The following is a 26561-nucleotide window of genomic DNA, read 5'->3' on the forward strand; positions in this document are numbered from 1 at the left end:
ATAATATACACCTTTATAATGCTGAAAAAAAAAAAAAAGCCTTGGCAACACCACATACAAGTGTAGATACTTGGCTATTTTCTAATGTACATGGAACGTTTTCTAAAACTGACCATAAAATAGGCCATAAAACAAGTCTTGGAAGACTCAACGTTGTTTGTTGCTTCTCCCCAAATGGATTTATGTATCCAATGTAATACCAGTCAAAGCCCTATGAAAAATTTTTGTAGGAATTAACAAACTTATTTAAAAATATGTAATAAAATGCAGAGGGCTAAGAACAGTCAGGGCAGTCATAAATAGAAAATTGAAGGGTTTGCAATGCCAGATATTAAGACTTCATGCTGTAAGAATTAAGACAGTGTAGAACTGTGCAAGGGGAGATGAATAGACAAATGGAATAAAGTAGGTAGTACAGAGACATACCGCATACTTGATTTATGACAAATCCTCCATTTCAATTAAATGGAGGAAAAAAAATGATCTTTTCAATACTTGGGGCTAGGTCAGTGTGATGCCATATAGAAAAATAAATTTAATCTTGACCTCACCTTGCAAAAGATTTTTTTAAAACTTCTAGGTGGATTTGCTGCTGTGGCGCAGTGGGTTAATGATCCAGCTTGTCTCTGTGGAGGTGCCAGTTCAATCCCCGGCCCCTTGCAGTGTGTTAAGGATCCAGTGTTGCTGCAGCTGTTGCATAGGTTGCAGCTCTGCCTCAGATTCTGTTCCTGGCCTGGGAACTTAAACAAACAAACAAACACTTCTAGATAAAATATAGATATAAAAGTGAAAAGTAAAATTATAAAACTTGTTAAATAAACCATAGAGAATATCTTCATGCCCTCAGAGTAGGAAAAGATTTCTTAAACAGGATACAAAAAGTGCTAATCATAACGGAAAAGATTGCTAATTGGATTACATTAAAATTTTTTTTTTTTTTTTTTGCTCACCAAGATACCATAAAGAGAGAAGTAGCAAGTTGCAGAGTGAGGAAAGATGCTAGCAGTACATATATCTGACAAAGGGCTTATCATATCCTAACTATATTAAGAAATTTAATAATCATTAAAAAAACTGAGAGACTTGAATGGCTGCTCACAAGAGGATATCTAAATGGTCAATAAACATAGAAAAAGAATCTCAACCTCATTAATAATCAAGTAATAAAACTACTGGGAGATAACACACACACCTGCCAGAATGACCAAAATTTAACAGAACTGACAATACCAGGTATTCATAAGAATGAGAAGCATCTAGAACTCTTTTGTTTTTTAGGGCTGCACCTGTGGCACAGGGAAATGGAAGTTCCAAGTCTAGTGGTCTAATCAGAGCTGCAGTTGCCGGCCTATACCACAGTCACAGCAACACGGGGTCTGAGCTGTGTCTGCACGGTCTGAGCTGTGTCTGTGACCTACACCACACACAGCTCATGGCAAACCAGATCCCTAACCCACTGGGTGAGGCCAGGAATTGAACCCGTGTTCTCATGGGTACTAGTTGGGTTTGTTAACCTCTGAGCCACGACAGGAACTCCACATCTGGAACTCTTAAATGCTAGTAGATACGTAAGTTGTTACCTGCTACTTTGCAAAACTGGCAGAATCTCTTAAGTGTGAACTTATGTATATCCTTATGACCCAGCAATTCTGCTCCTAGCCATATACCCAGAGGATGTGCATACATCAGTGCACCAAAAGACATAAAGAATATTCACTACAGAATTATTAGCCAAATCTGGAAATAGCCCAAATGGCCTTTTTGGAATACTCATACAGGAGATTCAAGTAATGGATACATAGATATGCAGGGATGAAAAATAACTACTGCTATCCTCAACAACATAGACAAATTTTATACATGTAATGTTAAGCAGCAAAAGCCAAATTCAAATTAATAAATGCTGTATGGTTCCATTAATGTAAAATCCGGGCCTTTATCAGAAAATAAAATCTAACCTTCTTGCCAGCCCCCAGGAAAAGCTTTTTGAGAGAAATGATGTTTGTTGAAGACTGTTTAAAGGATAAACAGTTCGCTTTTTCTTTCTTTTCAGTAATTTGGAAATTTTGTAAACAGAAAATTATAGAGAATTAAACAGAAATACCACCCATAGTTTAAATATTTGAATTTTGCCATATTTGTACCAGCTCTTTTTTACTAAGAAGATAAATAATAAATATATAGTGCAATACAATAAAGTTAATGCTGCCTTTGTTCCCATCCCCAATTCCAAAACTCATTCTCCCCAGAGATTATTACCATAAAAATGATATCTTTACCATATATTTAGTGTTTAAATATATTATGTATACTATATTAATGTGAAAAGGAAAACAATAGCATGCGTGTATATTTCTTTTAAACTTACATACAGACTACTGTAATTTGCTTATCCTTCTATAATTTACTTTTTAAATTGGATTTATTAACTTGTAGATCTATTAATAGCTTTTAATTCTAAATGAACTTTATTGTATGAATGTCCATCATATTTATGCTATTTTAATTTACAGTCTTAAATCAAGCTGACTCTGCCAAAAAAGATTGACTTTACTCAATTATATTTTAAGATGATAAAGACAGATTCATGTTTTATCAAAGAATGATGTAAGAAACAATCTTATGAAATTTCTTATTTAATCTAATACCCAGAATTTGGGGAGGAACTTCATATCCACTATTATTACTCAGAGCTTCCTATGTAAAATGCTGCATCAGGAATTTCTTTTAGAACTTTGTGTTAGAAAATATGTTCCCTTTCCTGACAAATTGTTGTGCTTTCTCCCTTATATTAATGAGAATTATCACTGATTGTATTGTCTTCTTGTCTTGGGGCCTAGGAGGCCAGAATAGTTTTTTATTGTTGCTCTAACAAATTACAACAAACTTTGTGGCTTAACGTAAATTTATTATGTTAAAAGTCCAATACAGGTCTCACTGGGCTAAAAAGAATGTGTCAGCAAGTCTCTGTTCCTCTCTGGAGGCTCCAAAGGAGAATCTGTTTCCTTGCCTTTTCCAGCTTCCAGAGGCTACACCCTTGCCTTGGCCACCTTCTCCTTCAGTGACGTTAAGGAGAGTTTCTCGGTCATTGTCATACTGGCATCTATCTCATTCTCTGTAGCCACATCTTCCTCTATTCAAAGGCCCCTGTGATAACATTGGTCCTATCTAGATAACCCAGGATAATCTCCCTATTTTAAACTCAGTTTATTGACACTCTTAATTCCATCTTCCAGCTTAATTTCCATTTGCCAAGTAACATACCCACAAATTCCAGAGATTAGGACATGGAGATCTTTTGTGGGGGGTGGAGAGGGCATTATTCTGGCTACCACAGAGACTTGGAGCCAAATATTGAACTTAATTTAGCCTCTATTTAGCTTTTGATGGCTTGTATCAAAACCTCTTTTATCCCAATCTTTATTTTCTAATATTTGTATTTTTCTTTCTCCTGGTTTTTAAACTTCAATTTCAGATTAAAAAAAAAATGTACCACTATTTGTGGTGTGCTTGTGTTGTAGTCACCTCAAATTCTTTGTAGAACAGACCAAGGATAAATAAAATAATTCGAAAAGTTAGATCTTGTGAATGTTGAGAAAATGAAGAGAATGATAGTGATAGTGGTAATAGGGACCTCTCTCTATGTACAGATAAAGATCTGCCATCTCTCAGTTTCAGTCTCAACTGTGTAAAATTGTGGCTAGAATTGTTAGCTAAGAGATTGGCCCCCCATGTGATCCCTCAACAGGGGGAGAGATCAGCTAGAGTCAGAGAGACTGAGCTGAGGACCATTCTGGGTTGAGTATTTTCAGCTTTGAATTATATATGAAAACCATCTTAACTGTCATATTTGGTCTTACCCATACTCTACTAAAACCTTTCATGACTATTATTCTTTTATATTAATTTTAAATAGTGTGTTCATTATCTGAAGTTACACTCTGAAAAGTTAGGAATATTTTCAAAAATCAAGCAAATTAAAATAATTCCCCTTCACTAAATAGAGTAAAAGGAGGGAAGTTTATCAAACTCATATGTATATGAGGCTGGAGTGTTAAAGATAAATAGTGTTTGTCTTATGGATGTTTTTAAATCTCCAGTTAATTAAAGGTGGATTTGTTTGTTTTATGGTATGGAAAAGCTGAAGGAAAACATTATCAGTCAGCTAGTGCATGATTCTGTTGCTTGTATTCCAGATTGAGATTTACAATTTCACAGGACGATTACATTAGAATTGCAGACAGCATGTTTATTTTGTTTTTAGCTAGATAAAAAACAATGTCCATCAACATGATTGGATTTGGAAGATGTGATATATATACACAGTGGAATACTACTCAGCCATAAAAAAGAATGACATAATGCCATTTGCAGCAGCATGGATGGAACTAGAGAATCTCATCCTGAGTGAAATGAGCCAGAAAGACAAAGACAAATACCATATGATATCACTTATAACTGGAATCTAATATCCAGCACAAATGAACATCTCCACAGAAAAGAAAATAATGGACTTGGAAAATAGACTTGTGGCTGCCTGATGGGAGGGGGAGGGAGTGGGAGGGATCTGGAGCTTGGGATTATCAGACACAATTTAGAATAGATTTACAAGGAGATCCTGCTGAGTAGCATTGAGAACTATGTCTAGATACTCATGTTGCAACAGAACAAAGGGTGGGGAAAAAATGTAATGTATACATGTAAGGATAACTTGATCCCCTTGCTGTACAGTGGGAAAATAAAAAAATAATAATAATAATTTAGAAGATATGGAGTGTGTCTGTGTGTACATGCGTGCATGCAGTGGAATAGTACTCATCCATGAAAAAGAATGAAATAATGCCATTTCCAGCAACATGGATGGACCTAAAGTTTATCATACTAAGTGAAGCAAGTCAGAAAGAGAAAGACATAACATGTGATGTCAGTTATATGTGGAACCTAAAGAAAAAATGATTTTTAAAAAAAAGCACTTATTTACAAAATAGAAATAGATGCACAGACATAGAAAACTTATGGAGTTACTCAAGGGGGTAGCAACAGAGTAGGGAAAGAGATAAATTAGGCATTTGGGATTAACTTATACATGCTACTATATATAAAATAGATAAATACCAAGGACCTACTATATAGCACAGAGAAGTATATTCAATATCTTGTTATAACCTGTAACGGAAAAGAATCTAAAAAAAATAGATATATATAGATACATGTATAACTGAATCACTTTAGATATATGTGTAACTGAATCACTTTACTGTACACCTGAAACTAACACATTTAGTTCAATTAACTATACTTCAGTTTTAAAAATGGTTGAAAATAAATAAAAAGAAAATGGCTAAAAATAAATGAAAAAGGAATTATGAAACAAAACCAACTACTTTGCTGTTACTTTCTTGTTGTAAGTTTTGGTTTTCTCATGGTATAAGTCTCTTACGCTTACACACATGGGGGAGGGGTGGTGGGGAGTGATTTTTTTTTTTTTTTTTTTTTTTTGTCTTTTGTTGTTGTTGTTGTTGTTGTTGCTATTTCTTGGGCCGCTCCCGCGGCACATGGAGGTTCTCAGGCTAGGAGTTGAATCGGAGCTGTAGCCACCGGCCTACGCCAGAGCCACAGCAACGCGGGATCCGAGCCGCGTCTGCAACCCACACCACAGCTCACGGCAACGCCAGATCGTTAACCCACTGAGCAAGGGCAGGGACCGAACCCGCAACCTCATGGTTCCTAGTCGGATTCATTAACCACTGTGCCACGACGGGAACTCCGGGAGTGATTTTTATAGCAGCTATTGTGTCCCTCTCCTTGCAGAGAAATAAAAAGGGCCTGTAGTTATTTGTATTTGTGAGTGGTAACTACTTTCTTTTTCATTATTAGTTGAAGCTAAAGTGAAAACAAAAATTATAGAAGGCCTTCTTTTGGTTTGAAGTCACTTACTTCATTAATATAAGGAAAATGTCTTACTACCACTCCCCCCCTTTTTATTTTATCCTTAGCTAAGAAAAAATGAAGCAACTAAAAGAATGTAGAAGCAATATGGAGTAAAAGTTACTGAAATCTTATATATCACAATTTTCTCCTTCTGCCCTAAATTTTCTCTTGCATTTTAAAATTTTATTTATTTATTCATTCATTCATTCATTCATTCATTCATTCATTGCTTTTTTAGGGCCGCCTATGCAGCATGTGGAAGTTCCCAGGGCGAGGGGTCTAATCAGAGCTGTAGCTGCTGGCCTATGCCACAGCCACAGCAACGTGGGATCTGAGCCCTGTCTGCAGTCTACACCACAGCTCACATCAGTGCTCATTACCTGACCCACTGAAGGAGGCTAGGGATTGAACCCGCATCCTCATAGTTACTAGTCAGGTTTGTTACCACTGAGCCACAGCAGGAACTCCTTCTCTTGCATTTTAAAGGTTTCAGAAAAAATAAATAGGTCTGCTATATTTTACTTTAAAAAAGAGAGAAGAATACAAGAAAATATTTTGTTTATGTTAATTCTTTTTCTTTTTTATTTATGTTAATTCAGTTTATGTTAATTCTTTTTCTTTCTCAACTTTTATTTGGAAAACATTTTAAACCTACAGAAAAATTGCAGAAAAATTGATGAATCTATTCATCTATAATAGATTCATCAATTATTAATATTTTGCCACATTTGCTTTATTTCTCTTTACACACACGTATATATGTACACATGCATATGGTTATTTCTTATTTTCTGATTTATTTGACAGTGTCAGACATCATAATTCTTCACTTCTAAATGCTTCAGCCATGTTTTTCCTAAGAACAGTAACATTCTCCTGTTCTTGTTAAAAATACAGACTCTGATTTTACTTTTTCATGAATCCTGTCTATTACCTGTGCTTTATCAGCATTCGAGAACAAAGGAAGTGGTGAGGGGAATTATTAATAGCAGCCACCCACCTCCTAAGCTATTCACCACTATGCATCTTTCAGAAACCAAGTGTGAAAATGAAAGATAGAGACTAATTTTCAAACCTAAATAAGTGTAAAGTACTTGATGGACAAGGCCCCTGTAGCATTAAAAGTAAGCCTAATTTGTTGAGATAGCCCATACAGTTGAATCATTTCCCCAAATACCTATTGGTATTTATATTCATAAAGTCATAGACTTTCAGAGTTGGAAGAACCTTACCGTGTATATTGTATAACTCATTCATTTTAAAGATTAAAAGAACTAAAGTTCAAAGTCACACAACTAGAGATGAGATTAGAATCTAGATTTTCAAACTCTTAATGCAGTATTCTTTCTGTAATGCCATGTTGCTTTTCCCCATGAGCCTTTGTTGCTTATGCTGGAGTCTTGATAAATGAGAAAGGTAGAATGTCTGAGACTACTATCCCTAACTAATGAATGTACTCCTTCAATCTCATTTGAATGAACTATAGCAGTGCTTCTCAAAATTTAAGGTTCTTGCAAATTTCCTGGTCATATTGTTAAAATGCAGATTATGACTCAGTAAGTCTGAGGTAGGACCTGAGAATCTGTAGTTATAACGTGTCCATCAGATGCTGATGCTATAGAGCCATGAACTGCATATTGAGTAGCAGTTATCTAGAACCAGCATAGAAATCTCATAGACCCCAGCTACCAGCAAAGTAGAAAAACAAAGTATTTGTTAGTGAAAGTATAGAGAATAATATAACTAACACCTCTTTACTTATCATCAAGCCAAAATAAAATACTTTTAAAAGTTCTTGATTTCCTAACTTTTATGCCACCTTAGAGAAGGGGAGTTTTATCTCAATACAATAATTTATAGATACAACTTCCTATTTCCCCAGTATTGTTATATATACTGAGATTCCACAGGTATTAATGATACTATGGAAGGAAGTATTAATTCAGGTGATGAAAAGAACCATAGCCAAATTGAACCATCAATCAATATGCAAGCAATGAAATTACATTTTTACCCTCAATATAAACATCTTTTAAACCAGCTGTGTTTATTCACTTAACAAATACTGAGAGTTCATATTACCATGTAGTTTCCATTATAATTTCATTCCCTTGTATCTAAGTGTATATGCTGCTTTTAATTTTCTAAATGATTTTTTGGAAGTTACAAATGCTAGGTTTTATGGGACAGTGAGTTTTTTAAGGATTTTGCATTTGAGTATTTTGTTGTTCATAATTAGCAGTACACTTAATGGCCATCTCAATACAACATGGAATACATTTGTATCTATAGCAGCTAAAAATAAAATAGACATTTTCATATATTTAAAGGAATTTGCCCTCTGATAATCTCCCAAAATGCTTGTGGAAATAACTTACTTTCTTATTACTCAGAGTAGTTTAGCAGTAAAATATAAAGAAATTCATAAATGTCAAAGATATTGAGGTATAAGGAAGAAGACAACTCAATTAGATAAATATTTATTAAGCTTTTACTTTTTCCTCGTATATGAGAGTAGGATATAATATATAAAGACATGAAGGCAGTCCTCAGGGTGATCATTACTCTGAAGGGAAGGCAGGCATCTAAATGGATAATTAGAATACAGTGTGGCAAATGAAAACAGGTAAGGACAAAATCTAGGAACAGTGCAGGAAGGAGTTAGAGAATATAATACATTTTAAAACATTTAAACTATGAGAATTAGGAATTTCTGAAAAAGGGAAGGATGGATAGAGAACATAATGTAGAATCTAGATGAAAGGTATAGAAGGGTGTTCACTGTAGAATTCAACTTTGAGTATGTTTGAAGTTTCATAGTGTCTGATAAAATAATAGTTGTAAAAAACAGGTAGGATGATACAGAGGGGCCACAGTTTTTACCTTTCTTGTGAATGTAGGTTCTTAATAAATAGAATGAAAGGAACAAAATAGAAAAGAACCTATTCACTGTGGGGAAAGTGGTAGTTGTCACTTAAGAAAAGCAGAAATACCTTCTGCTGGTATCATTAATGTGACTGTCATGAGACTCAAAAGAGTAAAATTGCATCTGTTAAGGAAAATGTAGCAACCTTCAGGGTGTAAACACATTCCAATTGTAGGTGTAGAAATCGCCTCAGATACTAGGGGTCTAGACTACACAATGAAATTTTAGTAGATACTGGACTGTAGTTCTTATCCATTATAATAAACCACAGGGTGTAATTTTGGTGTTATACTGAAATCTTAGTTAGAAACATTGTTTATCAATGAAGATAATTTGTGCCAAATATCTTAGTGATATACAAGAAATATCACTAATGTTTTCAATCTTAGAACCTAGATATTGATTTCAAAACCTCATATAAGAGAATTTGCTGTAATGAGCATTTCTTGTTAAATGGATAAATATTTGTATTTGGATTAAAAAGTGAGCTTTGTAATTGTTCATACTTCATTGAATGATATGATATACAACTAGTTATGGTGAAGGTTTGAGTGCTGTGATTATTTTAGTTTATTTCTGTGTCAGCAGTGAAGATTTTATAGCTAAGTTCTTGCTTCGTATGCTTTTATATACATTATATGCATGTATGCTATTGTGTACCTGTATCTTTATATACATTTGATCCTCAAAGCACTGTGAGTTGTTGAACATGTATTACTATTAAAATAATCTTATTGATGATTTGGGAGGTAGATGATTTCCTAATTAGAAAACTAATGTCGAAAGGTGCAACAAAAAGTCCTTCATATTGCCTTGTTTTGTAAATGTGAAATTCTCTTGGAAATCAAAGGTCTATAAATTGAATCATGGACTTACATTATGAAGTAACAATATCATCAAATGGGGAAATGCTGCAAATTTATAATAAAATGTAGGAACCATTTTAAGTTACATATTCAAGGAGAAAATAATTTTCTAATATTAAACTGTTATATAATTTAACTCAAAATATAACTACCACTTTCACTTAAACTATATCAGAAACTTTGCTTCCTTAGTTATTGAAAGAAGAATGAAATAAGCTCTATAGTTAGTCAAAGCCTTTACATATTTTTTATGGTTCTTTCTGAAGAGATTCTCTTTTAAACCTTCAGATTTCTACCTTAATCATCATAAGGTGTATATGTTATATAATATCTCTTTGGAGATAAGCATGGCTTTTGAAATGCATGAAACATTAAATTCTTTTTAGTAGGAAACAGTCCCTTAAAGAGGTTGATTTGAGTTTTGTTCTGAATAGCTTAAATATTGGTAGATTATTAGTCATTCAAATGTTGTCACATTTATATTGTCGCTTATCCTTAAATGAAATCAGCCTTATGAAATAGTTGTCATTGCTATTTTTAGTTTAACAGATGGGAAAACTGAGACTTTGGGGTTGAAATTCATGAATTCAGCTGGCCCCAACACTTGTAACTGCAGTGTCTCCCCTATATCAGATCTTGAAGGTTTGAAGCCATGGTGCTTCTTTTATTTATTTACTTATCTTATTTTTCATTTTTTTTTTTATGTCTGTACCCGTAGCGTATGGAAGTTCCCAGGCCAGGGTTGAAACCAAGCCCCTGCTGCAACCTATGCCACAGCTGTGGCAATGCCAGATCCTTTAACGCACTATGCTGGGCCAGAGATTGAACTCAAACCTCTGCAGTGACCCAAGCTGCTGCAGTCAGGCTCTTAACCCACTGCGCCACAGCCGAAACTCGCATGGTGCTTATTTTAGTGTATTGGTAGAGTTGAAGTCATGAAAAATTATTGCTGATGTAATGCTTCAACAGTTTTATCGTGTTGAGGATATGGACAAAACTGATGTCAAATTGTAGAAGATGTTATAGATATGTCTTGCTTTAGAACAAATGAAAGAGTTTTACACTATTAATCCTAGTATGATTGTAAGCACTGGCTTCTAGAGAGAGGTTTGGCAGAGTTGTTGAAATCTAGGTACTCTGGTCTTAAAGAAGAAAAGCTTTTGGAACATGTATTGAAAGGATCTGTTCTCATAAGCATTACTTGTTACACTAGGGGAAATGTAACAGGGTGTTATCATTTGACATATCTAAACTCATGGTATAGTGGGGCTGTGGACAAATATATAAATATAATTATTCCATTTAAAACTTTTTGATACGATTAATATAGTATTTTTATATTTAGTTTAACATAGGTAATAGCTATTTGTTTTCTAATGAAATTTGGTCCCAAGATTTTCATAAAGGAAACTGGGTTAATGAGGAAGTACTTTTTTCTCTTTCTTTTGTTCTCTCTTTCTTTCATTTTTCTATTTCTCTGACTCTGGTCCAGTGTCTAACTGGCTGTGAATATTTAGGGGATATTGACAGGTTATGTAGACTTGACAGTCTTCCCAGGTTGCTGGCAGGAATATATTGCTGAGTTTGCTCTTCTGAACAATGAAAGGTGAGTGTAGGGGAAATTGCATAATTTATGATAGAACTAAAGGATTTTAAAGTTACTTTTGACTTGAGTTTAATAATTTGCTCTTGGGGCATAGAATGCCTTTTTATAATACTAAAACTTGATTTTTTAATAAAATGATCTTGAATCTTACAACTTGGAAAAATTAAGTTACGGTGTTTTGTAGTCAGATTAAGTTGATAATGCTAGTATTTTTATTCTCCTGGGGTTAAGATTTAAGGGTAATGGGACTTCTCACTGTGGCTCAGTGGTATGAACCTGACTAGCATCCATGAGGACGCAGGTTCCATCCCAGGCCTCGCTCAGTGGGTTAAGGATCTGGCATTGCTGTGAGCTGTGGTGTAGGTCGCAGACATGGCTCAGATCTGGCATTGCTGTGGCTATAGTGTAGGCCAGCAGCTACAGCTCCAACTCGACCCCTAGTCTGGGAACTTCTGTATGCCTCAGGTGTGGCCCTAAAAAGACAAAAAATTAAAAAATAATAATTTAAAGGTTTAAAGGTAATGGTCATAATACCAGAGCAGATGTTATGCTTTCCTTTATTTTCACTAGAATCCCTGTTTCTCCTAAAAGTTCTCAAGTTACTCATCAAAAATGTGGACTATCTCGTACCAAAAGTATAAACTTGTATTTTCTTTTCAAGGGATCATGTCAACACCAAATCACCTTGATCATTTGGAATTGATTGCCTAGAGATTTGCTCTTTCTCTGATGATTTCTGCACATTCTTGAATATTTACCTTCTTGATCTTAATCTTGTTCTCTGCCTATGAAATTTAAATACGTGAATAATACATGTCGTTTGTGTGAAAGTTTTTTTAACTTCTCAGTATATTTTTTAAATATTTGGCATAAGTTAAGTATTTATGAAACTCTATTTTCTTGTGATTTATTAAGAATGTACAATTTAACTAACAAAATATATTCCATCTAGGGGAGTCATGGAATACAGTTTAGAATGCCAGTGGCCGTTTGGTCTTGAATACTTACAGTCCTTTCCTTATATTTTTTGTCTTTATTTTGTGTTTCTTTGTTGTTGTCATTGTTGCCATATTTCAAAAAAAAAAAAAAGGCAAGAGCAAAATCATTTTTGTTTCTTTTGGTGTTATTAGACAATAGACTGTTATAAAGTTTAAAGAAAGGGACCTATATGTCTGTTTGTAAACATTTAATAAGTGATATTTTGTAATTGCCAGCATCATTATAGAAGTGACTGGGAAGGACTTTAGGAAGGTGAATTATCTCAAAACTACAGAGGTGGAATTCTACAGCAAAGGTCAACAAACATTTTCTTAAAGGGGCATATGGTAAATATTTGAGATTTTGTGGGCCATATGGTCTCTTTTGCAATCATTCAGCTCTCCTGCAACTACACAACTACTCAATTCTCTGTTGTAGTTTGAAAGTAGATGAATGAGCTCTAGATAGTAAATAAGTGGGCTTGGTTGTGTTCTAGTAAAACTTTATTTACTAAAACAGGACTACCTGCCAACTTGTGTTCCATAGCATGCTAACAAATAGTATTCATAAACAACCATGTATTTATGTGGTTCTCTGACCTACAGAAATGTCTTTTATTACTGTACATAGTAATTTATAAAGTCATAGAGGACAGAGGGTAAAATAACTTAAACATTTTAAATAAAAGCATCTTTGTAGAAGATACCTAAGCATTCTAGAGCTATAGTTGAGCCAACAGAGACCTACAGAAGACAGTTAGCAGTATTGAGGCCTGGGTTCTAATCCTGATTCTGATAGGTGACTCTGAATAAGTCACTTTCCTTCTGTGAGTCTGTTTCCTCATTTATAGAATAAGATATAGGACTCGTCTTCCTTTGTCTTCCATCTCATTAGTGTTCAAGCTACTCCATGGAGCCTAAGGATTCCTTGGATTCCCGTAAGGGAGTTCAAGCAAAGGATTAGGATTGTAGGGTTTCCCAGCACACCCGTCTTTAACCAGAGCATCCTCGAATCTCTGAGTAGAATTTACTACAACTGAGTGTTTTGAAACTTGAAAAATCTGAACGTGGCAGTCTACAGTAAAGTTGTTGTGTCCCTTAACTTATAGGGTCTCAGTTACTGTGTCGAAACATTAATGTGTCATGACCAGCCATGAAGACTCAAGTAATTTTAAATGATTGTTAGTACATAGTCTCACCTCTGTGTGCTCTCTTAAGCTGGTAAGAGGTGGGAATTAATGATACCAATATGAGGGATGTTAAGTCTGTTATACATAGCAATGTATAAGGTATGTCTTGTCATAGAGTCCTAAATGATTTTTCTTTAGGCTAATAGAGTGGAATGTAGTATCTGGCTCTGAGGCTAGTATATTGGTTTTTAGTCAGTATGTATTCTTTTCCTCCTCCTTTAATACTTTTTGGGGCTAGGAAAGTAAAGGGTACAAAGGAATTAATTAAGCATTTGGCAAGTCAGAAACATACACAGTATCTTTTCAGAAACTTAGTTTAGTTGTGAGAGCCTATATTCTAAACCTAAATCCACAATGGCACTACTCTTTGAGGAAGTAGTAAAGGTGGATATTAGTGTGAGTTCCTTCTAATATTCAGAAGGTGGTAGTGATTAAGGACTCAGGAGTGAAATTACTTGACCAAGTTAAAAAAAAAAAAATGTAGGAGGAGAGTGAGGAGCTCCCTGGTGGCTCAGCAGGTTAAGGATCCAGTGTTGTTCCTCCTGTGGCTCAGGTCACTGCTATGGCACAGATTTGATCCCTGACCCGGGAACTTTGCATGCTATGGGTGTGGCCAAAAAAAGGAAGAGTGAACAGAAAGACTAGATGTCTACCCAGTAACAGTAAATTCATGAGGTGACTACTTAATAACTATCTTATACCTAGTAAAAGAAATGAAGGAAATGCAGATCTAAAAGCTAGCAAGAGGAGCAAGAAGCAAGAAAGTTTAGACTTGACAGCACTTAAAACCGGTATTAAGTGTTTTAAAAACTAGATGAAAAACAGTTTGTGTGGTGTGTGTATATGTAAATGTGTTTGTATGAAATCTTGCAAATAAACCAAAGTTTGTTCATCACCATCATACCAAGATGATAGGAGTTTGAGAGCCTCTTTTTTTAAATCTATATTTTTAGATTTTTCTGTAAAGAATACATATTTAAATAATTAAAAGCTATCTCACACACACACACACACACACACACACACACACACACACACACACACGCATATAACATTTGTTGTTGTATCCAAACAATGGATGTATCCTTTTTGTATTTTCTAGGTGCACCAGCGGCTCTCTTCTTGGCAGAATTTGGGAGTCGTTTATTGCAGTACTGTTGTGCCCTCTGATGGTGAGTTTTGGCAACTCCATTTTTTATTGCTAATGCTTTTTTTTTCTTTAATTCAGTGTTTCCTATTCCCTGTCTGACATATACATTCATAAACTATACTCTTTCACTTAAGATGTGCTTGAAGTCAGAGAGAGAAGGAGATGGGAGGCTAGAGGAGAAATAAAATTTGAACGAGGATCTAGTGAATTTAGAGGAGAAATCAGGAGGAACAACTGATAGACTCCAACAAGTTTTCATACATCATGGAATAATACTATCTACTCCTTTCATTTATGTTTTAAACAAACTGGGAAAATCACAGAAATACCATCTTTGGTACTTCCTAACCATTGAGTCTTTATATTATGGGTAATGATCAAACCCTCCAGCTCCTTCGTGGCATCGGAGCCTAGACAGAAGCGGTTCAGAGTCTGAAACCTCTTGCCCTTCTTTGCCTTTTCTTCCCTTAGGCTCAGGGCTATAATACTCTTCTTTGATGTGAGAAAAAAGTGAACAGATGCTTGGGGACCATATATAGTCGTTTATGAAAGTCCATGGTGCTGCAAATTGGCAGAAGAATCTAAGCTTCTGTTGTATTTATAGTAGTGGAGGAGATATGTTTACAACTCTTCCTGTCATTTCTTTTACCCAGCATTGCACATTTATAGTTTAGATTATTTGCTTACAGTTGACTATTAAATATATTTTCTCTGTACAAAGTTTAGTTTGATAGAACTCTAATTAACTTCAGCTTTCTAAACATTAATTCATAGGCATAGCAACCATTGAAAGGGCACCCTGCACATTTACATAGACACCTGAAATTGAAGAAACCTCAGGTGCACTTATTTGAAAGTGCCGGGATCTCCTGTCTTTAATCAGTGTATATGTTTTCAGTGTTATAAGAACCCCTCCCAAAGTTGTTTAGATATATAAACAGGGTGCTCATATTTGCTGAATAACCTAGATTTGAAGGAACTATCCATTTGTGGTTACTCTTTTGTAGTATGGAAAGGTTGAAAGGAAAATGAGGCCATAATCAAAACAGTGAAAAATAGTAGCTGGATTTCTTTTTCCTCCATCTTAGAGACATAAAGAGGTGATAAAATAAGTGTACAAATTAAAAAGCAGCACTTGGCACTTCGTTATAGCTGAGGACAGTAGTTGTGTTGCCCTTAGTCAAAACTCAGTATGTATGTAGATGCCAGTACCTCCTACATGACCAGGAGCCAGAGGCCCATAATACCACCTGCCCATGCCACCTACTCTTTCCCTCCTTAGGCCCCTCCAAAGCAGTAGATGGGTATCACTCTTGCCCCTAGAACTGTCTTGGCCCACTAAATAGCCAGAGAGGGGCTTTCCACTGCCATGTCTGCACCCTTCCCAGGTCCTATTACTATCCTCCATTACCAATGCAGGTGACATCATTGGATGGTTTCATTAGAGAGAGAGAATTTCTCCAAGTATAAAGAATACTTTTCATAGCGACGAATCCTCTCATTTTATTCTAAACTAGTAGCATTTCATTTTCAAATTTCTTGCTTTTACAATATTGTCTGAAATTTTTATCTATTCAGTGTCTATATATAAATATTTGGTAAGTTATATATATTCAGTGGCAACTAAGTCACACTACAACAGGACACTTGTGCCAAATAGTTATGATATTCAGTAGCAAATAATTTAAACTAATGAATTCCTCCTGAAATATATATATTGTTAATTTTACCACATACCACAGTTATTATTATCCTATATACTAATCTGTGTAAAAAATTTTCAGTAATGTAACCATGGTACAGTTGTACTGGGTTATCTGGCTGAATTTTTCACAGGACATAAATGCCAGTATGTTGCCTTTACACTGTATGAGCGGTTTTTTACAAAAGTATTTTTACAAAAGTAAAGAGATACATGCTAAAAAAAAAAAAAAAAGTCTCCCCAAATTCCTACCGATAATACTATTGCCCTCCTTAAAAAAAATCAACTCATATTACTAGTTATCAAGAAATAGAAGCAGAAGATTATTTCACTTAATGCATTTCAGTGTTTTTACTACCCCTAAATTATATACCTTTCTTATTTGTACATATAGTTTAATTTTACCTTAGCCTGGTACAGCATGTAAGAAAACTCTGCTTAACGCTACTTCAGTAGAATTTAGCCACCAACAGAAATGTCTCTACCATCATTCATTGCTCCTTGTTATGACTGCTGGGCCATAGTCTATATCAAATGTGGGCTTGACCCTGTTTTTTGTTTTTTTTTGTTTGTTTGTTTTTTTAAATACAAGGTCTAAAATACCATATTGTGTAGTTGTGATATTTATATGCCTAGTATAGAATAATAGGAGTTCTTGCTGTGTTGCAGTTGGTTCAAAATCTGACTCCAGGGGCTTGGGCCACTGCAGAGGTGTGGGTTTGATCTCTGGCCTGGGGCAGTGGATTAAAGGATTCGATGTTGCCACAGCTGCTGCAGGACCCAGATTCAATCCCTGGCCTGGGAACTTCCATATGCTGCAGGTGTGGCCTGGCGGGGAAAAAAAAAGAATTTAAAACGAATATATACCTATTATATACTGCTTCTCAGTAATTGTTTGTTACCTAGTTATGACTATGATAGCTGAGGTAAAAAACATACATTATTTTAAATGTTTAACCTCCCTACCAAAGCAATCTAAAAGGTTCTTACTTCTCCTTATGTCATTAAATGCTTTAGAGGATTTGATGAAAGCTCTAGCTTCTCTCTCTAGAAAAAATCTTATCTAGAACTTGGGAAATATTATGTATAATTTCTTAGTGACAAACACTCTCTCAAACTAACTCATGGAACCTCTGGTCTCATGACCCTCAACTCTGGAACTGCTTTTGCTACACTGCTTGCAGGCGCACATTCACATGCCTGTGCCCACGCCCCGTTCCCTTTCATGAGAGGCATTGTGCTTAGAGGTTAAGTATCAAGCTCTGGAGTCAAGATGTGCATCCCAGTTGCACCACTTAACCAACCTTTAACCTTAGGCGTAGTAATTAACTTTGAAAAACCTTCTCCCTCATTTGTGAAACAGATGAAATAGAAGGTAATAATGATTACCTCTCGCAAGAGAAAAAATATACTTACCTACAGAAATAGTACTTACCCACCAGAAACTTTTTTTTTTTTTTTTTTGTCTTTTTGCTATTTCTTTGGGCCGCTCCTGCGGCATATGGAGGTTCCCAGGCTAGGGGTCCAATCGGAGCTGCAGCCACCGGCCTACGCCAGAGCCACAGCAACTCGGGATCCGAGCCACGTCTGCAACCTACACCACAGCTCACGGCAACGCCGGATCGTTAACCCACTGAGCAAGGGCAGGGACCGAACCCGCAACCTCATGGTTCCTAGTCGGATTCGTTAACCACTGCGCCACGACGGGAACTCCCACCAGAAACTCTTTACTCTATCAAGAGTGTTTGTGATAGTGTCAGAGACCCCTAATTAAAAAAAAAAATGTGGTTTGGGGCTTCTCATTTTAATTTTTCTATACCCTAGATCTTTAATTGTGAAGTGACTAAAATTTTTATGATTGTATGGTTTATAACTTATTTAGAGGTCTTTAGAGCCTTCAGGGGTTCCCTCCTTCTTCTTCTTCTTCTTATTATTATTGCTTTTGGGGGCCACACCCACAGCTCATGGCAGTTCCCAGGCTAGATGTGGAGTTGGAGCTATAGCTGCTGGCCTACACCACAGCTCACAGCAATGCCGGATCCCCGACCCACTGAGCAAGGCCAGGGATGGAAACCGCATCCTCATGAATACTAGTCAGATTACATTGCTCCACAACAGGAGCTCCGCCCTCCATATTACTGAAAGTTGAGGATGAGAGAGTAATTCTGCTATGGATAGGTTGTCTATAGAATTTATCATCCAACCCAGGACACTTTTGAGAGTAAGAGAGGGCAACCAGAGTTGTCCTGACAATTAAATAGCATAAGTGAGGACTTATCTTCGAGCAGGAGTAAGAGCAAGGAAAATAGGAGTCTCTTATGACTGCCTTCATTTTTCTACCCAGAAATGTAATGCTACTCAATTAGCCTTGTATTGGGTATCATAGTAGAAAGTTGTGTCTATTTTGTAGTTGACAAAAAAAGTAAGATTTCCTTACAAAAAAATTGCTTGAAGACAAATAATTTTAGTGATGAATGGTTACTGAAAATTCCTGTTTAATAATAAACAACTAGAGTTCCTGCTGTGGTGCAACAGGACTGGCAGAGTCTCTCTCTGAAGCACTGGAACGCAGGTTCAATCCCCAGCCTAGCATAGTGGGTTAAGGATCCAGTGTTGCCGCAGCTACTGCAGCCAAAATAAATAAATAAGTAATAACAAATTAAAAAAATAACCATCTGTCTAACCCAAATATAGATAATATACATAAATTCTTAATCTTAGTTAAGGTCTGTGGGTGATTTGGGAAACAGTATATATGTCCCAGCTTTTTTCTTTGTTTTTCTGTCCTGTTCTTTTTTAAAAGCTTTGTTGACAGGTATTTTGTATTTCCATAAAATTCAACTATCGTCATGCAAGTATGATAAAAATACAGCTTTATACTACTTCCTTCACCCCTAAAAGTTTTCTTGTTCTTGTTTTGCAATCAATCCCTGGTCACAACTAAGCCCCAGGCAAACTCTAGTCTGCTTTTTCTATATACAGTTAAACCTTTTCTTAAAATGTCGTATAAATGGATTCATTGTCAAAAGACAATGTATAGTCTTTTGTTATCTAGCATCTTTTACATAACCTAATACTTTTAAGATTTGTCCATATTGTAACCTGGATGCTAGTGAGATTGTTTCCACTGAGCCATGATGGAACTCCCCATGTTGTAACATGTATTGTAGTTCTTTTTTTTTTTCTTTCTTTCTTGTTTTCTCTTTCTTTTTTTCTTTCTTTTTTTTTATATAATGATTTTTATTTTTTTCTATTATAGCTGGTTTACAGTATTCTGTCAGTTTTCTACTGTACAGCATGGTGACCCAGTTACACATACATGTATTCTAGACTACTACTCAGCAATAACAATAAAGAACTACAATACATAGTGTTCTGCCTGTGTTTTCCTCTAGGAGTTTTATTGTATCTACTCTTACATCTAGGTCTTTAATTCATTTTGAGATTATTTTGTATTTTTGTATACAATGTTGGAGAATCTTCTAATTTCATTCTTTGACATGTAGCTGTGCAAGTTTCCCATCACCACTTATTGAAGAAACTATCTTTTTTCCATTGTACATTCTTAGCTCCTTTGTTGTAGATTAATTGACTATAGGTATGTGGGTTTTTTCTGGGCTTTCTATTCTGTTCCATTGATCTATATGTTTGTTTTTGTGGCAGTACCATATTGTTTTGATGACTGTTACTTTGTAGTATGGTCTGAAGTCAGGGAGCATGATTCCTCCAGCACTTCTTCCTTCTCAAGATTTTTGTATCTATTTGAGGTCTTTGGTGTTTCCACACAAATTTAAAATTTTCTTCCAGTTCAGTGAAAAATGCCGTTGGTAATTTGATAGTGATTGCATTGGATCTGTAGATTGCATTGCATCTGTAGATTGCCTTGGGTAGTATGGTCATTTTGACAATATTGGTTCTTTCAGCTCAAGAACATGGTATATCTTTCCAACTGTTTGTGTGGTCTTCAGGTTTTTTTCATTGTGTGCTTAACCTTTTAAGAAACTGCACAACTGGTTTCCAAAGTGGCTGTCCCATTTTGCATTTCTATCAGCAATGTATAACTGTTCCAGTTTCCCCATGTCCTCCCCAACACTTGGTATGGTCATATCCTTTTTTTTTTTTTTTTTTGTCTTTTTAGGGCTGTAACCACAGCATAATGGAGGTTCCCAAGCTAGGGGTCAAATCAGAGCTGTAGCTGCTGGCCTATACCACAGCCATAGCAACACCAGATACGAGCCATGTCTTCAACTTACACCACAGCTCACAGCAACAAGCTTAACCCAATGAACAAGGCCAGGGTTTGAACCTGAATTCTCGTGGATACTAGTCAGATTCGTTTCCACTGAGCCACAACGGGAATTCCCCTATGGTCAGTATTCTTGATTATAGACATTCTAGTGGACTTATAGTATTATTTCATTGTGGCTTTAATTTGTATTTCACTGATGACTAAGCCATTGAACATCTTTTAATATAATTATTAACCATTCAGATATTTTCTTTGATGAAGTGCCCAAACTTTGTGCCCATTTAAAAAAATTGACTGTCTTAGTATTGATTTCTAAGGGTTCTTTATATAGTCTAGAGTTTTTCCTGTTACATTTATTTATTTATTTTTCTTTTTAGGACTGCAGCTGTGGCATATGGAAGTTCCCAGACTAGGGGTCTAATTGAAGCTACAGCTGCCAGCCTATGCCAGAGCCACAGCAACACCAGATCCAAGACACATCTGTGACCTACACCACAGCTCATGGCAATACCAGATCTTTAACCCACTGAACAAGGGCAGAGATCAAACACTCAACCTCATGGTTCCTAGTTGGATTCACTTCCACTGTGCCATGACGGGAACTCCTCCTGTTACTTTTAAAATAGCTTTGGGGGAAAGGGAAGATTTTTTTTATTAAATCATGTTTTATTATTAATGTTCACTTGTATACAATTGGAAATTCTGTATTTATTTTCATCATATTGAGGTATAAACATATCTTACCAATATCTTTCATTCCAACTTTTAAAAACTGACAACAAAAAGGAAATGAAAGTAATGAAATCACCAAAAATGATAGACCAGAAAAACCTCAGTATTTTAAGGTGCGCCTAGTTCTCACTAAGATAAATGTGAAGTTGGGAAAGCTGAAACACTTTCTTATTTTTCCATTTTTTTAAATATATTCTACAGTTTGAATTTTTATGTAAGTAGAAGTTTCAGTTTGAAAATACCAAAATATGGTTGAACTTGTTCCATTACAAAAGCCTTTTTTGAAGGACTGTATAAAATTAACTCTCACATTGCTAAGAAAAACAGACACATGAACTTGGAAAGACGTTTAAGCTTTATGTGCTGACAGTATTTAAACTGGCTTAGCATGGAGCAAAAGTAAATTTTTGTCAAATTTCAGTTGATATCATCCATTCTAGGATTGCCGTCACTTATTTCAATATTTTGAAATAAGTTTTAAGGGAATTGGAAACTATCCGATTTTTCTCCAGAAGGCAACTTGAAGAAACTACTGCTATTGCTCTTAAAGAATTGAGTTTCTAACTAGAGCAAAAATAAACCCATGGGACCTCATCAAACTGAAAAGCTTTTGCACAGCAAAGGAAACCAAAAAGAAAACAAAAAGACAACTTACAGAATGGGAGAAAATAGTTTCAAATGATGCCACTGACAAGGGCTTAATCTCTAGAATATATAAACAACTTATACAACCCAACAGCAAAAAAGCCAATCAATCAATGGAAAAATGGGCAAAAGACCTGAATAGACATTTCTCCAAAGAAGATATACAGATGGCCAACAAACACATGAAAAAATGTTCAACATCACTGATTATAAGAGAAATGCAAATCAAAACTACCATGAGATACCACCTCACACCAGTCAGAATGGCCATCATTAATAAATCCACAAACAACAAGTGCTGGAGGGGCTGTGGAGAAAAGGGAACCCTCCTGCACTGTTGGTGGGAATGTAAACTGGTAGAGCCACTATGGAGAACAGTTTGGAGATACCTTAGAAATCTATACATAGAACTTCCATATGACCCCGCAATCCCACTCTTGGGCATCTATCCGGACAAAACTCTACTTAAAAGAGGCACGTGCACCCGCATGTTCATTGCAGCACTATTCACAATAGCCAGGACATGGAAACAACCCACATGTCCATCGACAGATGATTGGATTCAGAAGAGGTGGTATATATACACAATGGAATACTACTCAGCCATAAAAAGGAATGACATAATGCCATTTGCAGCAACATGGATGGAACTAGAGAATCTCATCCTGAGTGAAATGAGCCAGAAAGACAAAGACAAATACCATATGATATCACTTATAACTGGAATCTAATATCCAGCACAAATGAACATCTCCTCAGAAAAGAAAATCATGGACTTGGAGAAGAGACTTGTGGCTGCCTGATGGGAGGGGGAGGGAGTGGGAGGGATCGGGAGCTTGGGCTTATCAGACACAACTTAGAATAGATTTACGAGGAGATCCTGCTGAATAGATTGAGAACTATGTCTAGATACTCATGTTGCAACAGAAGAAAGGGTGGGGGAAAAACTGTAATTGCAATGTATACATGTAAGGATAACCTGACCCCCTTGCTGTACAGTGGAAAATAAAAAAAAAAATTAAAAAAAAAGAATTTAGTTTCTAGTTTTTGTCTGATAATATGCATGTTGATACACAGAAAAATCCCAAACATGTGATCTCTTATGGAAATTAGAAAAAGCTGTTAACATTAATGACTATCACTATCTTTGAAATAGTGTTAAATTAATTTTCCTAAATAACTACCAGAAAAAAAATTTTTTTTCACTGTAAGATATTGGTACTCTGTGAACAGATGGCACATCTTCCAAACTTAGCAACATGCATACTTATATGGCCTCAGAGAAGAAAGGAGATCTGCCCATTGCAATAATGCACTGGTTTTTTTTCATTGGTACATACTGACATTGAAAACTTCCAACAGCTCTAAAAGAAGCCTTGCTTGCTACTTCTCACAGAAGTAATAACTACTGTGAGAACAAGATTTTAAGAGAAAAGGAATCAAAATAGAAATTTGTCCTTGCTAGATTAAACATTGGATAGTTTTGCCTTTTAAAAGAAGAGAAAGTTTATTACAGAAGTTTAGTTACGGCTTGATTTATTTGGGGATATTTGGGCCTTTATGAATGAGCGTAATCTTATAATTTAAGACCCTACAGTCATTGTTATGAATTTGGTAGAAAAAATCATGAGCCATTTTAACCAAGCAGTAGCTCTGAAGTATATAGAAACAGACAACCTTGTAAATTTTCCAGCTGTCGAAGGAAGTTTCTCCAGTTATGAATAGAAAGCTTTGTCACTTTCTCTGCAAAAATTTAGAAAAACTTTAGAGCGCTTAAAGATTACCTCCACCCAGAAACCTTAAAATTGGAATTTGGATTTGTAATCTTTTCATTTTGATATTGCATCAAAACAGTGAGCAATATAAAGTTAATTCTAAGAGTCTTAGAGAAATATTAGGTTCCTTGAACATGCCTAGCCAAGCAACATCTAGCGAAGTGAACTATGGGGATCTGTGACTATGTTTGCTACCACATACTTTTATAAGAGGCTCAAGAGTTTTCACAACTTCTTTTCATTAAAATAGAAAAGCACTGGTGTTCCCGTTGTGGCGTAGTGGAAACGAATCTGACTAGGAACTGTGGGGTTGCAGGTTCGATCCCTGGCCTTGCTCAGTGAGTTAAGGATCCGTTGTTGCCGTGAGCTGTGCTGTAGGTTGCAGACACAGCTTGGATCTGGCATTGCTGTGCCTGTGGTATAGGCCAGCAGCTATAGCTCTGATTTGACCCCTAGCCTGGGAATCTCCATATGCCACAAGTGCGGCCCTAAAAAAGCAAAAAAAAAAAAAAAAAAACCCAAAACCAAACAAACAAAAAAATAGAAAAGCACAGGGAGTTCCCTTGTGGCACAATGGCTTAAGGATCTGACATCATCGTTGCAGCAGCTTGCACTGCTGCTGTAACACAGATTCTGTCCCTACCCTGGGAACTTCCACATGCTGCAGGCATGGCCAAAAAAACCAACCAAAAAACAACAACAAAAAAACAGAAAGGTACAATTTTTTTTAAATATCAAAGATGTTATTCAAGTTACCATGTTCCCAAACCAGGCCACTATGTGACTCTTTATTCAGGCCAAATAATAGCAGCCTTATAATTGAAATGTTCTTTTATATAGAATTTATTTTTTGTCTTAATTTGTACATTTTTATTTTATTTCTATAAAAAGATGAGAAAATGGCCATTAATTTTGGTTTAAAGTGAGGAAAAATGCTTCAGGATTTATAAACGTTTATTTTTTAAGAATGGCAATGTGGCCTGAGAAGTCAGGCTACCATAACAAAATACTATAGGCTGGGTGGCTTAAACACAAAAGTTTACTTTATCACAGTTTTGGAGGTCAGTGTGCATAGGAGCTCTCTTCTTAGCTTACAGATGGCCACGTTCTCACTGTGTCCCCCACGTGGTGAAGGGTGGGGAAAGCTCTTACTCTTCCTGTAGAGTTACTATCCTTACAGATTAGGGCCCCACTCTTATCTTCTTCTTTAAGCTTAATTACTTCCTAAAAGAACCTATCTCCAGATAGTCACATTGGGAATTAGAGTTTCCAAATACAAATTTGTGGGGATCATAATTCAGTCCATAGCAGGTAATATGAAGGAAAGCGTTTTCCAATGCAACAAAATTAATTATATCTCAAGTTATTGTGTATAAATTGTTTGAATTTTTCCAGGAAATAGGTCTAAGGGGGAGAATCTATACCTTCTTCAGATCCTCAAAGAGGTCAATTATCCAAAAATACCAAGAAACATACAACTGGTTTGTATAATTTATACTGTTTTTCCCCTTGTTGCCCTCAGTGGAACAAGTCATTTTTGTACTCTTGAGGTTTAAAAGCATGATTGGAAATTATCTCATGGAACTTGATTTATCAGACTACTAAAGTTAAGATTCTATAATTGGGCTTTTTTATATTGCTATGAAAAGATACTTTCTACATAAATATTTGCACGTTTTTCAAAATGAGTTTTCTCCAAGTGCTAGTATGTGACAGATTTAACATTTTAATATACTATGAATAATTTAAAGAAATTTTAAGTTCCCTCTTTTACATTGTTTAAGTAAATTACAAAGATTTTTTTGCTATAATGTGTAAGAAAGGGCCTTACTATCAACAAAATAATATTTAATTTATTGTAGTAAAACGGTGATCTTATGTTTTATCTAATAGATTGTAGTTTAATGAAAAGGGATAGACTTTGGGAATATTTATGAACATAGAAATGAATATTAAAAATAAATTATTTGAAGGTATCTATGAATGAAACAAATTAAAAAATCTGTAAGGAATTTATTAAGAATAATAAATTTTATTGAAGAACCTATAAGAAGATAGTAGTAAATACAGAGTTAGAATGTGTTAATGAATATGAAGACAATATTGTAACAGTTGTCAGTTTCCCCCACACGAATATATAAACTCAGTGCAATGCTAATGTAAACCTCAACAAGAACTGATAAACTTATTCAGAAATTCATATGAAAGAATAAAACTCTTTAAACACTTAAAATAAATTTGGAGTAGAAGGGGAGAAACTGTCTACCTAAACGACATATTATGATTTATTTTTAAAACCATAATAATCAAAACAGTGAAGTATTTGTATAGAAATGATTGTAGGGTCAGATTAGAGAAAACTTGCATATGTGGAGATTTGATGTGTGATAGAATTAGCTTTGTAAATCAGGAGAAAGGGCAGAGTATTAAATCAGTGGTGCTGTTACAATTGATTTCTTATCTCACAAAAGTGAGTTCCAGATAGCATAAAGAGTAAAATGTGAAACAAGCTCTAAAAGGAAAAAAATTGTTAACCAGATTTACATCAAAACTAAAATATACCTCCAAAAAAACTATTAGAATCAATCAATAAATTCATAAACTTGCAGGAGACAAAATTAATATATAGAAGTCAGCTGTGTTTCTATACGCTAACAGTGAACTATCAGGAAAAGAAATTAAGAAAACAATCTCATTTACAGTTGCATCAAAAATATTAAAATACCTAGAAATAAATCTAACCAAGGAGGTAAATATTTGTACTCATAAAATTATGAGACATTGATGAAGGGAATTCAAGATGACACAAACA

The 26561-nt window shown here is 35.3% G+C and overlaps 1 protein-coding gene and 1 long non-coding RNA gene across 4 annotated transcripts in view; one reads left to right on the forward strand and one right to left on the reverse strand.

The window, feature by feature from the left end:
* The window catches only part of MCU (mitochondrial calcium uniporter), a 202937-nt gene that overhangs the window by 145722 nt on the left and 30654 nt on the right, over nucleotides 1-26561 (forward strand). For all 3 annotated transcript variants that reach the window (XM_001925826.7, XM_021073096.2, XM_084997345.1), the window contains exon 2: nucleotides 14599-14668. In XM_001925826.7, coding sequence (XP_001925861.1) covers nucleotides 14599-14668 — 70 coding nt within the window. The remainder of the gene's footprint in view (nucleotides 1-14598; nucleotides 14669-26561) is intronic.
* LOC146396882 (uncharacterized) overlaps nucleotides 1-26561 on the reverse strand; it is a 69987-nt gene that overhangs the window by 29962 nt on the left and 13464 nt on the right. The window lies entirely within an intron of this gene.

The sequence above is a fragment of the Sus scrofa genome, chromosome 14, assembly GCF_054392235.1.
Source record: "Sus scrofa isolate SSC_HxYL_T2T_F1_AM1 chromosome 14, Sscrofa_HxYL_maternal_Yorkshire_Landrace_v2.0, whole genome shotgun sequence".
Classification (NCBI taxonomy): domain Eukaryota; kingdom Metazoa; phylum Chordata; class Mammalia; order Artiodactyla; family Suidae; genus Sus; species Sus scrofa.